Source organism: Dama dama, chromosome X (genome assembly GCF_033118175.1).
Source record: "Dama dama isolate Ldn47 chromosome X, ASM3311817v1, whole genome shotgun sequence".
NCBI lineage: Eukaryota > Metazoa > Chordata > Mammalia > Artiodactyla > Cervidae > Dama > Dama dama.
In genome coordinates, this window is record NC_083714.1 from 15,000,572 (window position 1) to 15,014,658 (window position 14,087).

The 14,087-nt window shown below is 42.2% G+C and overlaps 1 protein-coding gene across 1 annotated transcript in view; it reads right to left on the reverse strand.

Annotated features, from left to right (window-relative positions):
* The window catches only part of DCX (doublecortin), a 389,065-nt gene that overhangs the window by 30,763 nt on the left and 344,215 nt on the right, over nucleotides 1-14,087 (reverse strand). The window contains exon 4 of the mRNA XM_061137073.1: nucleotides 916-1,018. Within this exon, the coding sequence (XP_060993056.1) occupies nucleotides 916-1,018 (103 nt within the window). The remainder of the gene's footprint in view (nucleotides 1-915; nucleotides 1,019-14,087) is intronic.

The window sequence follows — 14,087 nt, forward strand, 5'->3', positions numbered from 1 at the left end:
CTGGTATATTAAGCTTTGGGGGAAACTGAGTTAAGTAGAAAGCTCATTTTTGTTTGTTTTACTTCTTATTTTGATTGACAAACTTTAATGATCACTGTCCAGAGCTGGAGATATACAAGATACAAGAAACTGGACAGTCTGGGATTTGTTTACCTATTTTATGGTCATCTGCCTCTTCTCAAAGGGAACATAGCAGAGATGCCACCTCTTTCAGTGTCCTTGTCACTTGAGTTGTTTGTAAAGTCTATATTAGTGCAACTTGATATTTTCCCCATATTTTTCTCCTCATTATTGGGAAATATATTTTGAATGTGTCTTTCCATCAGGATCATCCCCTAACTCTGTGACTGTGTGAGCTAATTCACCAGTAACTTACTCATGGAGCTTGGACTCAAGTAAAGGGAGATGGGCAGATGTTCACCTCCTTCCTGAGACTCACAATCTTCTGGAATCTTGAGTCACAAAGCATGGGGAATGGGGCAGAAAGCCAGGAGGTGGGAAGAGGGAAAATGTTTGACACTAGGAACATAGTGGAAAATAGTTCTAAAATGGAACCACCAACATAGGCCAAATAGCTGGAGGATGTTGACTAGAAAAAAATATATACGCACACAATAACTAACTTCTGACTCCAAATGTTCCTTCCCATGGTCTGATTGAGCCTGTCAGCCCAGGTGACATAATATATGGTTCAAGAAATATGGTCATTATGGTGGCAGGTAGTGAGTTTTGTTGAGTTTGGAGGCTGAGCATCTGAGATAGGCAATCAACTTTCACTTAGTGGCTCCTATATCCAAATATATGGGACAGAGGGACCACTCATACGTGTTCTCCAGGCCATAGAAACCCATGAAAATCCTAAGAGATAGAAGGAGTGAGAATAATGAAACAATAAAATTCAGTGGTTGTCCTTACCATTTTCATCCAGAGAAAAGTCATCCTGAGCATAGCGAAATTTTTCAGGACCGCAGGCAATAAATACATCATCATCGCCAAAGAAATCATGGAGACAGGTTACCTACAGAGAAAGCAGAGACACTGATTTGATATTTGATGGTCTTGTGACAATGAACTTCATACATCATCTTAAGTCCCCAGGGATCTCCTTTTTCTCAAAATACCAGGCTCATAGTCTGCACCACAGCCTCTGGAGAGTAAAAGATACACAGAGTGCCATTTTCTTTTCATGTTGCATATGTGGTATTTTGTTTCCATCTTATCAAGAGTAACTTCAAGACCATGTCAAATGGAATGTTACCCTCTGAATAAAAGTCAGCAAGTAGATAGCCCTGTAAATGTCACCTTTCCTCAGAGCTTCATAGATGGAGTGTTGCTAACTCAACTCTGGGGTCAAGGGTGTAGGCCAAGGAAGATAAGAAAGATCTTCCACAGCTTGAGGTAGACTGACTCTGTGGCTGACCAAGATGTGAAGTCCCTCTCTCCAGCTTCATGAGTTTTGAAGGAAGGAGACCAGGTTTTAACTACTCTGGACCCACTCAAAATTGGACCTTTTCCTAAAAGTGTACCAAAAACCTAGTAGTGGCCCAAAATACCATCCTTTCCTGAAGAAAAGGGAGGGGAAACCTGTCCTGACCACTTAACATTTAATCAAGAGCAATGGGCCCCTGTAGGCATGAGGCTCTGTTGGGAAATTCATGTTCCCAGGATCTTTCCTGCCCTCTTGTGTCCTATGTGTTGCTGCTTCTCCATAGTAGAGAGACAGTCCCCCCAACTCCTTTCTGCATAAACAAATGAGGGTCCTTGGGAAAGTATGCTGCTCCCTGCAGTCTCCCTACTTCTCAGCTTTCCTAATTACATTTGATAATTAGTCCAGCACACCAGGGAAACCCCAGGAGAAATCATAGAGTCAAAACATTCTTATCCCAATCCTTAGCTTGAAAGTGTTCAAAGCTTCTAATTGTTTTAAGCTACCCATTCAAGCTGCCTTCAATGGTTTTCCAAAGGCACAGTGCTCACAAACTAACAACAGCTTGCTGGGTGCAGAGAGCAATATGTTACATTTGAAAAATGTTTATATTAATAACATCATTCCCCACCCAGGGTCTATTCAATCCCTGTTCCCCCAGCCAAGATGATTGCAAGCCTTACACAAAGCAAGAGATGCTTAAAGATTATCCCCATTGTCTCAGCCTCCCAATCACCCAAAGGATGCCAAGAAAAGAGAGGGAGACTTGGAGCACTGCCAAGTTTGCTCCTATTAAGCCTCTTCCCACCCTGGGTCTTGACCTCATCAAATAGGCCACCATCCTTCTTCAGCCCACTCATCCTCACCCATTCATTCCACAATCATGTAATGACAAACAGAGCTACCACTAATTGAATGCTTACTCTGAACAGGCACTCTGCTAAGTACTTCCAAATCTGTCATCCCATTTTACTCTCACAACAAATCCAAGCGGTCGATGTTATTGCCATCACTATGTTACAGATGAGAAAATTGAGGTCCAGAGACAATAAGTAAATGAGTCAGGTAGAACGTGATGAGGTCACGTAAGTACAGATTGATGTGACCCTAACCTGTGCTTTTAGCCACTCAGTAATAAAAGCACTTACACATGGTTCAGGCATTGGGGAGACAAAGATGAGTAAGACTTAGGCCACAGACTTCATGGAGCTCATAATCTGATGGATGAGATACACTGAAATAGAGTATTTCAATATTGTGTCAGGAGTGCTAGGAGTATTTGCAGGTGCCATAAGAGCTATTTAGTACCACATCCAAGTGACCCAGTCACTAGCTGGCATGTTAGTTCAAAGCAGCCTGCATATTTTCCTGGAGGGTTTCCAAGGTGGCTCAGTGGTAAAGAATCTGCCTGCCAATGCAGAAGGCGCAAGAGACATGGGTTTGATCCCTGGGTCAGGAAGATCCCCTGGAGGAGGAAATGGCAACCCACTCGAGTATTCTTGCCTGGAAAATCCCATGGACAGAGGAGCCTGGCAAGCTACAGTCCATAGGGTCACAGAGTCAGATATGACTGAGAGAACACACACACATATTGCCCTGGTAGTGGAGACAATGATAGAGGCTATACACAGCGCTTCGAACCCTTTCACAGACTCCCACGAACATCTTGGACCAACAAAATTTGGAGCCCCTAACCTTGACACATTGTATGTCTCTGAATTATTTATGTCCCTGCTGCCTCTTGACCTTGAAGATCTCTGCCACACTCTGTACCTGGGGTTGCCCCTGACTGGCTTCATTTAGTTGTGGTCATGAGTGAGGGAAGCCTCTCCCTTGGGTACCCCTCCATTCATGGTCTCTAGCATGTAGCACTCTGTTTCAAAACCTGCTTGTATTTTCATGAGTACTCACCTATTCCTTCCCATTAAATCACAGGTCCCCTGACTGTAAAGACCAAATTTAATTCCTCCCTCTGGATCTTCCCATGGTTTCTGCCTCAATTGAATGTACAGAAAATAAGAAGGAGGCTTTGTAAGGGTACAGAAAGGCAGAAAAGTAGAAACAAGAAATCAATAGTGACAGACAATGCGACCTAGCATTCAAAGGTTTTGACAGGTAACAGAAATACATAAATTTAGGAATAAGAAAGGACTAATGACTGTGAATTAAGAAGTTATTCTTTGTATCACTATGCCAATTACTTTGAAGACAGATGAAATGAATCATTTTTAAAGGAAAACACAAATAAAGAAATTAGCAAAAAAGAAATGGAAAACCTCAACCAACTACTAGTCATAAAAAGAATTTAGTAAATACTTCAAACGGCAACCCTTCCCCCAAAGGTACCAGACCATTCATTTTGGAGGTACTTGTGAAAATCACTTCCCCAGAAGAAAACCCAAAAGCTCAAAGGCAGCCATTGTGGTGACATGCCATGCTATCCTATTGTAGAACAACAAAGCCTTCATAGATTGCTCTGGGGGTTGCTGTTAAAATGACCCACCCTTCTCCAACTCCAAGCCTCTCTGCCCCCACCCAGGCTTTGGGAAAAGCCTTTGGATAACCTCTTCTCTGGGGAGCTTCTAAGAAAGGCAAAGCCCCTATGCTTCTGACAAACTCACAATGGTGTGACTGGCTTCAAACACATTTATTTTGCAATCCAGCTGTTCAGCATCAGGTTTCTTGTGTGATCCCACCCCACATTTTACTGGCTCCCGAATGTAGACAAATTCACAGGGTGCATGTGGATACTCAGCTTTCCCAAATGCCTTGGATACTGAGACACAACAACCCTTCCCTGCTTTGTTACAGAGTTGGGAAAACAGAAATCCCTCCATGTTAAATATGAGGAACCCAAAACATAGAATGTCAAAGTGGCTGAAGGATACCCAGATGGATCATAGCAGAGTTGAGACTAGCACTCAGGTATCCTGATTCAATTCAGGACAAAACAATTCAATTGCCTGAGAGGACATGCCCTCCTAAGCCCTGATTTCAAAGGTTTGTATATAGGCCGGAGAGTCACCTTTTGTCCTCATCAATGCCCGATATACATTAGAATGTTTTAGTGGATTGAAGAAACAAAACATCTTCATGGATCACATTTTTAATCTATGGATAAGAAAACTCCTATTCATTGCCATAACTGGTAACTGAGTATGCAGTGGAGAAGGATAGGAGGAGGAAGAGAACAAAGAGGAAGAAGGAAAAAAAGGAGAGGAATGGAGTGTAAGAAATAATTTCCAAATGAAACTCACACTCATATCTGCTTTTTAAAATTTCATTCAGGGGCTTCCCTGGTGGCTCAGTGGTAAAGAATTTGCCTGCAATGCAAGGGACATGGGTTTGATCCCTGGTCTGGGAAGATCCCACATGCCTCAGAGCAACTAAACCCACACACCACAATTACTGAGCCTGTGCTCTAGAGCCTGTGCTCCGCAACAACAAAAGCCACCGCAATGAGAAGCCTGAGCACTGAAACTAGAGAGTAGCCCCTGCTCGCTGCAGCTAAAGAAAAGCCTGAGCAGCAGTGAAGACCCAGCACAGCCAAAAAAAAAAAATTCTGTTTGGTTAACATAATACAAATACACTTTAGGTTGTATTGCAAATATATAATTTTGCAAGCCAGTTTTTTTGTAATAAAATTTCTGTTGTGAAGGGGCAATTAAAGTGATAAAAATAATAATCATATGATACCACTTAGCATCCTCAGAGATCAAGGGTCTTGCTGACATCAGCTTTTGTTTGAAACACACTTGGGTATTTAAGTCAGAGAAGGGAACACAAAAGCATGACACCTGTCTGTGTAATTAATCAACTGCCAGCACAAAATCAATAAAATCAATCAACTCCTATTAACATTAAACCATTCCCTGTTCTTCCTTAAAAAAAAAAAACCCAGCATGAATTGGGGGAAGGGAGGCTAGCTTGGTTGTGCATTAGCACGAACAATAGACTATATGGACCATCCAGTGGCTTCTATGTCGAAGTACAAATGGGGAAATGGAGACAACAGATCACTGTGTGTGGGCAGTTTGAGTCCATTAGCTGCAAATGGCAAATTCACTCTGTGATTTGATTTAAGCTTGATTAGATTTTCCATCCACATATTACAGATGCTGGCAATTATTATTAGTTCTCATACGTGTCTGCTGCTGGTAGATTCTAAATTTCACTATCTAACTGTTCAGAAAGAAATGTTATCTCAGGAATTAAGGTCTTGCTTGTCTATGAGACTCACTTTCAACATGCAAAATATTTTCATTGAAAGTTAAATTCCACTAATATTCATTCATAAAGTACTTACTGTGGCAAAGGAACTATGTGGGAGATACAGAAACATACAATAAAAGGCCCCCGTGTTCCGAGTTGACAGCATAATACGGAAGTCAGAACTTCACAAATAATTGGACTACAAGGCAGACTGTTGTTAGCACTATTACAGAGGCACTCAGAGCAAGTGGAGTATGGGAGACAAAGAGAAGAATTCTAATTAGGAGAACTGGGGAAGGCTGCCAGAGAAGACGACACGAAGTCTGACTCTTGAAGGATGGTTGGCATAGAGATTGATGAGAGAGGAGTAAAAGGTATTCCAGATAACTGCAGAAATAAATACAAGGAAGCAGGAACCTGCCTTTTTCTCTTTCCTTTTAAGCCCTGGAAAAAGGACTGAATCTTGTCCTCTAGAGACAGAGAGATTCTAATTATCTGTGGCACAATTGCCCAGACCCATCTGCCAGCCTTCTGCACAGACAAAACATCCAGTTGTCGACTGGTGGAATTCAGGGTGAAGAGAGAGTGTCTATGGGGAGAGGAGTGGCCCCAGTGGTGAAGAACAGGGAACCTTGTGGCAAGGAAGTCAAACCACACTGATTTCCTGGTCTTGCCAACAGTGTGCCTTGCCCATAGTGTGGTTGGCAAGCTTCCCAAAATGAGTTAATGAAAGATTCAGTAAACATTACGGATGAGGCTTTTTCTAAAAGTTACTGCTAACTCTCATTCTGGAACATTTCCTGCCTGCCTGCCTTGGATGGGCTCCAGTCACAGGCTGGCACAGGGTTGGCATGGTGATCTAAGATGGTGTTTCTTATCTCTAGACTCCTATACTCAACTGCCTGCTTGATAGCTCCACTAGTTTATCTGAGAGGCATCTCAGATTTAATAAGCCCAAGACGGAACTCTCATTGCTCCCTCTCTAAACCCTACTTCCCTTTCCGCTTTCCTCATCTCATGCACTGGTACCACAATTCCCCTAGCTTCCAGAACCAGAAACCTGGGAGTCACTTTTGACTAGAAGTCACATTTTACCTTGTCCACTGTCGCTCTCCTAGTCCAAGATACAATGCGGTAGCCTCGTAACCAGCCTCTGTATGTCCACTCTTGGCAGCACACCCCCACCACCCCGTAGACGTACACTCGCACTCTTCCTACTGTAGGCCGAGTAACACTTAAAAAATTTAATAAGACATATCACTTTTATGTGAAAAATCCTCCAAAGCCTGTCAACCAGAGGTAGAATAAAATTCACTTTCTATCTTGGCTCTGTATTATCCAGTCTCTTACATCACATGTGCTAACTAGCTCCAGTCACACTGGCCTTCTTTCTCCTTCTCAAACCCATCAAGAACTTTTGTGCTTCAGAGCCTCCCTCTTGCAGGTCCCTCTACATAGAAAGTACTCATCCCAGATAGTCACAAACCTAGCTGCCTCTTCACCAGCAAATCTAAAGTACCACATACTGGGGGACTTCCCTGGTGATCCAGTGGTTAGAACTCAGAGCCTCCACTGCTGGAAGCCTGGGTTCTGTCCCTCATCGGGAAACTAAGATCCCACAAGCTGAGGGGCTCAGCCAGAGCAAAACAAAAACAACAAAAATATATATTAAAAAATAAAGTACCATATACTGTATTTAAGCCTGAGCAACCCTCAATTTGGGGCTTCCCTGGTGGCTCAGAAGGTAAAGAATCTTCCTGCACTGCAGGAGACCCAGGTTTGATTCCTGCATCCGGAAGATCCCCTGGAGAAGGGAATGGCTACTCACTCCAGTATTCTTGCCTGGAGAACTCCACGGACAAAGGAGCCTAGCTGCTCCTCTGGGGAGTGACAGTCCATGGGGTCACAAAGAGTTGGACACAACTGAGCAACTAACACTTTCATTTTTCAGCCCACGTTCTTAGAGTGTGTTTAGAGTTTCAGATCTTTTATTTAACCCCACAAATTAGTCACTATTTTAAATAATTAATATTGTTTAAATTTATCTACATACATGTTTGCCAGTTTATTTGACCACCATTTCTTGTTAAGCCTCAGGACTTTCTTCTGGGGTCATTTTAAAATTATGTACCTGTTTGACCTTCCTAGTCTTATCTTCCATATCTCAGTTTCACCATATTTTCCATCTTCTTATCTCTTAGGGCAACATTCTGGAAAATATCTCCAAATCTGAGGTTTGCTCTGTCTTCAGATATATTTAACTTGCTGTCTTAACCCACTCAAAGAGCTTCAAATTTCAACAACAATAATTTTGACTTTTAGAAATTCTATTTTATTTTTTTACCCAGATTTTCCAGGTCATAGGTGATAAGTCCCTTTTTCTTATCCCATTTTGATTACATATTTTGTTTATCTAAACAATCCATATTAAGTTCCTTTAGGTCCTTACCTGATCATTCTAGCATCTTCTGTCCTAGAGAAACGAAATCTGTTGTTTCTGCTAACTCTCCCTCATGTTGATTTGTTTCCTTGTGTGTTTGATAGTTTTAAAATGTGGAGCTCCTACTTGATTAAGTTAAATCTTTGGGACCCCTGAGGGGTCTAGATTGGGGATGCTTTCCTCTGAAAAAGATGGTAATTTATTTCTGCTAGGTGCCAGGGGCACTAACGATGTGGGGGCACTTTTTATTCACCTGTGGTTTCCCTAGTGACATGAGTAGTATGAATTTGTTTCAGACCTGAGTCAGAGCAAGCTTTGGGCTGCAAATTCTCAAGTGAGTACTTCCAGTAGCACCAGTCACAGCAGCAGTAAGAGTAGTGCTCTTGTTTATTTTGTTTCCTACATACAGTCATGATAGAGACAAACAGTTTATGTGTAGGTTTTGGGGGTATTGCCTTTTAAGGGTCCTGGCTTAATGCAGTGATTGCAGCTTCAGGTCCCTCACTTTTCAAGGACCTTGTGTCAACTGAAAAAAAAAAAAACCAACCAACCAACAGACCCTGCATAACATAAGAGTGTGACTCAAGTTTATTCAGTATCTTACTGAAGACTATAGCCCAGGAGACAGCCTCTCAGACAACTCAGAAATTGTTCTAAGAGGTAAGGGAGGAGGTTAGCAGATAGGTGATTTCAGGGAAGGAGGTATGTGCAACTATGCACACATCTTGGTAGAAAGTTGCTGCTAGTCACAAGGAACAGATATCTTAGTTAATGGTTTTAGTGCTTTTCCAAAAACAAAAAGATGCAAGAAGCGAGGTTCATAAAAAGTTGCTCATGAAAATATCTACCTGAAGGCTTGTTTGCCAGTTTTCCTGGATCACTGAATGCCTCATCTTGATCTCTGTCATGAACTCCATTTAGGGTGGGTTGAAGGTCAGTGACTGAAGTGGCTAATGACTCCCCTTGTAGACCCAGATGATAAATACATTCTTTAGTTTGCACCTGCATGTCCTGCATTTCTGATAATATCTAAAGCACTGGCTTCAATTATGGGGGTTTTGCCCTCAGAGAAGCTTAAACTTTTACATAGTGCCTGCTGCTCTAGTTTTAACATCTGGTGCCGCTTCCCTCTCCTGGCTTTTTTTTTTTTTTGGTTTGTTTTCCCGAAAGCTTAGAAATACATTTTTAAAAGTGTGTTGCAGGTTCCTCAAAACACTAAACATAGAATTACATATAACTGGGCCCCTGGAACCAATTTCAACTTCTGAGGGTGTGCGTGTGTGTATTTGTGTGTGTTGTTTCTCCATACCTCCAATAAGTAAAACCTGGATACCAGCATGGTGTCCTACAGTTCAACTCAATTATGACACTATCTGGAGATAGCATCAGATTCCACAGGTTCAGGGTTTAGTCTTACAAGACTGCCCCTAACCCTTCAGAGATAAGTCACAAGCCCAGGTTGTTGTTCCCTATACTTCTGACCAACTGGCTATAGGTCAGGGGTGAAATTTCTTCCCATTGGAGTAAACAGAGCAGACTTTTTTGGGGTCCTCTAATGCTGGGGAACCAGCAGGAGGACACTTTGACCCCATCAATGTCTAGCCTCATTTCTTAATGACCATCTAAAGATTTCTACCTTGCTGGGATGAGTCCTGTTTCCTCTTTGTTTCACTCCTATGAATATTTGCTTTATTCATCTCATTTCTCAGTAACCATTTCAAAGTTTTCACCTTGTTGGGAAGAGTCCCTTGACTCTCCCCTCAGCCCCTCTTTAATCCCTTGTTAATTAACCTAATGATTTAAAAAAAATAATTTTCTTTCTTTATTGGCTGTGCTGGGTCTTTGTGGCTGCGTGGGCTTTTCTCTAGTTGGGGTGAGCAGGGGCTACTCTCTAGTTGCAGTGTGAAGGCTTCTCATTGAGGTGGTCTCTCTTGTTGCAGAGCATGGGCTGCAGGGCACGAGGGCTTCAGTAGTTGCAGTACATGGACTCAGGAGTTGTGTCTCCTGGGCTCTAGAGCACAGGCTCAATAGTTGTGGCACATGAGCCCAGTTGCTATGCAGTACATGGGATCTTCCCAGACCAGGGATCAAACCCATGTCTCCTGCATTGGCAGGTGGATTTTTTAACCACTGAGCCACCGAGGAGCCCAAACCTAATGTTTTTATTAGCATCTGTAAGACCCGAGGGGAAACTGAGGCAGAAAATTCCATAAGGCTTCCAGCACTGTTTTTTTAAGTTTTGCAACAGTAAGATTATAAGGGGTATCCATGTGAAAGAGCCCTGGATAATGGGCATAATCAGCTAATGGATATTCCAGTAATCACAAAGCCAGTCCTCCATGGCTTGCATACAAGCATCAGCTGCTTAATCTGGGGTACTCTACTTGACATTCACAGGGGGAGATGGACAGCCCTTCTTTTCAGGGTAAATGGACCTTTCAGTGCACTTTACCCAGTCCACCAGACTGGCTGTTCCCTTGGGAAGAACCTGCTTTCTGTCTGAATCACACATATAGACATTGGTGATTGTTTCATAGTGACCTGTGGGCCCTGTGTCAACCCAAACATGCTCTTCCCCAAAACCAAAGACAAAGACACAGTTTCTAAATTAGTCACCCTCATAATCCATTTTGGTAAAGGTTTTTCGGGAAGCTGATGAAACTGATCCACAAAATGAGACAATTCCTTCACACTACACTTCCTAGTCTGAGTAGTTTCTTGGTTTTTCCCTCTCTCCACGCTGACTACCTGTCTTGGTAACCAGAGGTCTTAGAAGGTACTTTCTGTTGTCCTTGCACACTTTTTAACCTTGGTGGTGGTGGTGGTGGTGGTGGTGCAGTTGCAGCTCTGAGTCACTGAAATCTGCTTTTTGTCTAGCATCAAAATCTAACACACTATTCTTGTTTACTTTTAGTTTATCTACTATAGATCACAATAACCAAGGGAGTGAATATTTTGCCTCTGTCTTATGAGTTTACATTTCCTTATGCATCCAGTGACTAAATTCCAAGAGTTGGAGCCATCTCTAAATTTCATTGGTAACTTTCACCTTTAGGAAGTAATTGCAGCATGGCGGCTGCTCCGTACTGTGGGTGACAAGATGACCTTTGATTCCACATTGTTCTCCTATCCTTTTATCCTTTTTCTTTCCAAATCACAAGTTTCTGTGATCCAGGGCTCTTTTAGCAAATCTCACTTCACTGACACCAGTCATCAATCCCAAAGTGTGTGTGTGTGTGTGTGTGTGTGTGTGTGTGTGTGTGTGTTGGCAGGGGAGGTTTCCCACACTAACAAACAATTCTTGGACACCAGCTGGGTGTTCTACAATTCAACTCAATTCTCACACTACCTACTACCCAGACATAGTAACAGATCCTACAGGTTAAGGGCTGAGTCCCACAAGTCTGCCCCCAGCTCCTCCATTTCCTATGCCAATCACAAGTCCAGGTGGTCATGGGTACTTCTGACTGTCTGACTATAAATCAGAGGTTCCCAAGACCCCTTCCTTGTGTTTGATTAATTTGCTAGAGTGGCTCACAGAGCTCAAGAAAATATTTACTTACTAGATCACTGGTTTATAATAAAAGGATATAACTCAGGAACAGTCAGATGGAAGAGATGCTTAGGGCAAGGTATGGAGAAAGGGCAGGGAGTGTCCATGCTTTCTCTGAAGATGTCAGTCTCCCTTGCTGTCCATGTGTTCACCAACCCAAAAGCTCTCCAAACCCTCTCTTTTGGCTTTTCATGGTGGCTTGATTACATAGGCATGATTAATTAAATCATTGGTAATTGGATATCCTTTCAATCTCCAGTCCCTCTCCCCTCCCAAGAGGTCTGGGTGTGGGGCTGAAAATTTCAACCCCTTAATCACATGGCTGATTCTCCTAGGAACTAGCCCCCATCCTCAGGTGCTTTCCAAAAGTCACCTCACTGACATAATAGAAACATCTTTACAGCTCTCATCATTTGGAAAATTCCAAGAATTTTTAGAGCTCTTTGACAAAAAACAGGGACAAAAACCAAAGATTCATTTCTTCTTATGAATCACAATATGAATTATGAATCACAGTTCAGTTCAGTCACTCAGTTGTGTCTGACTCTGTGACCCATGGATTGCAGCAAACCAGGCTTTCCTGTCCTTCACTATCTCCTGGAGTTGGCTCAAACTCATGTCCATCGAGTCAGTGATGCCATTCAACCATCTCGTCCTCTGTTATCCCCTTTTCCTCCTGCCTTCAATCTTTCCCAGCATCAGAGTCTTTTCCAATGAGTCGGCTCTTCACATCAGGTGGCCAAAGTATTGGAGCTTCAGCTCCAGCATCAATCTTTGCAATGAATATTCAGGATTGATTTCCATTAGGATTGACTAGTTTGATCTCCTTGCTGTCCAAGGGACTCTCAAGAGTCTCCTCCAAAACCACAGTTCAAAAGCATCAATTCTTCTGTGCTCAGCCTTCTTTATAGTCCAACTCTCACATCCATACATGACTACTGAAAAAACCATAGCTTTGACTATATGGACCTTTGTCAGCAAAGTAATGTCTCTGCTTTTTAATATGCTGTCTAGGTTGGCCAGAGCTTTTCTTCCAAGGAGCAAGTGTCTTTTAATTTCATGGCTGTGGTCACCATCTGCAGTGAGTTTGGGGCCCAAGAAAATAAAGTTCTATTGTTGTTTCCATTGTTTCCCTGTCTATTTGCCATGAAATGATGTGACCAAATGCCATGATCTTAGTTTTTTGAATGTTGAGTTTTAAGCCAGCTTTTTCATTCTCCTCTTTCACCTTCATCAAGAAGCTCTTTAGTTCCTCTTTGCTTTCTGCCATAAGGATGGTTTTATCTGCATATCTGAGGTTATTGATATTTCTCCTGGCAATCTTGATTCCAGGTTGTGCTTCATCCAGCCCAGCATTTCACATGATGTACTCTGCATATAAGTTAAATAAGCAGGGTGACAATATACAGCCTTGACATACTCCTTTTCCTGTTTGGAACAAGTCTGTTGTTCCATGTCAAGTTCTAACTGTTACTTCTTGACCTGCATACAGATTTCTCAAGAGGTGGGTCAGGTGGTCTGGTATTCCCATCTCTTTCAGAATTTTCCACAGTTTATTGTGATCCACACAGTCAAAGGCTTTGGCATAGTCAATAAAGCAGAAATAGATGTTTTTCTGGAACTCTCTTGCTTTTTCTATGATCCAAGAGATGTTGGCAATTTGATCTCTGGTTCCTCTGCCCTTTTTAAATCCAGCTTGAACATCTGGAAGTTCTCAGTTCACGTACTGTTGAAGCCTACTTGGCTAGCGTGTGAGATGAGTGCAATTGTGCAGTAGTTTGAGCATTCTTTGGCATTGCCTTTCTTTGGGATTAGAATGAAAACTGACCTTTTTCAGTCCTGTGGCCACTGCTGAGTTTTTCAAATTAGCTGGCATATTGAGTGCGGCACTTTCACAGCATCATCTTTTAGGATTTGAAATAGCTCAGGTGGAATTCTATCACTTCCACTAGCTTTCTTTGTTCGTAGTGATGCTTCCTAAGGCCCACTTGACTTTGCACTCCAGGATGTCTGGCTCTAGGTGAGTGACCACACCATCATGGTTATCTAGGTCATTAAGATCTTTTCTGTATAGTTCTTCTGTGTATTCTTGCCAACCTCTTCTTAATATCTTCTGCTTTTGTTAGATCCATATTGTTTCTGTCCTTTATTGTGCCCATTTTTTCATGAAATGTTCCCTTGGTATCTCTAATTTTCTTGAAGAGATCTCTAATCTTTCCCATTCTATTGTTTTCCTCTCTTTCTTTGCATTGATCACTTAGGAAGGCTTTCTTATTTCTCCTTGCTATTCTATGGAACTCTGCACTCAGATAGGTATAGCTTTCCTTTTTCCTTTGCCTTTAGCTTCGCTTCTCTTCTCAGATATTTGTAAGGCCTCCTGAGACAACCATTTTGCCTTTTTGCATTTTTTTCTCTTCTCTTGACCGCCTCCTGTACAATGTTACAAACCTTTGCAC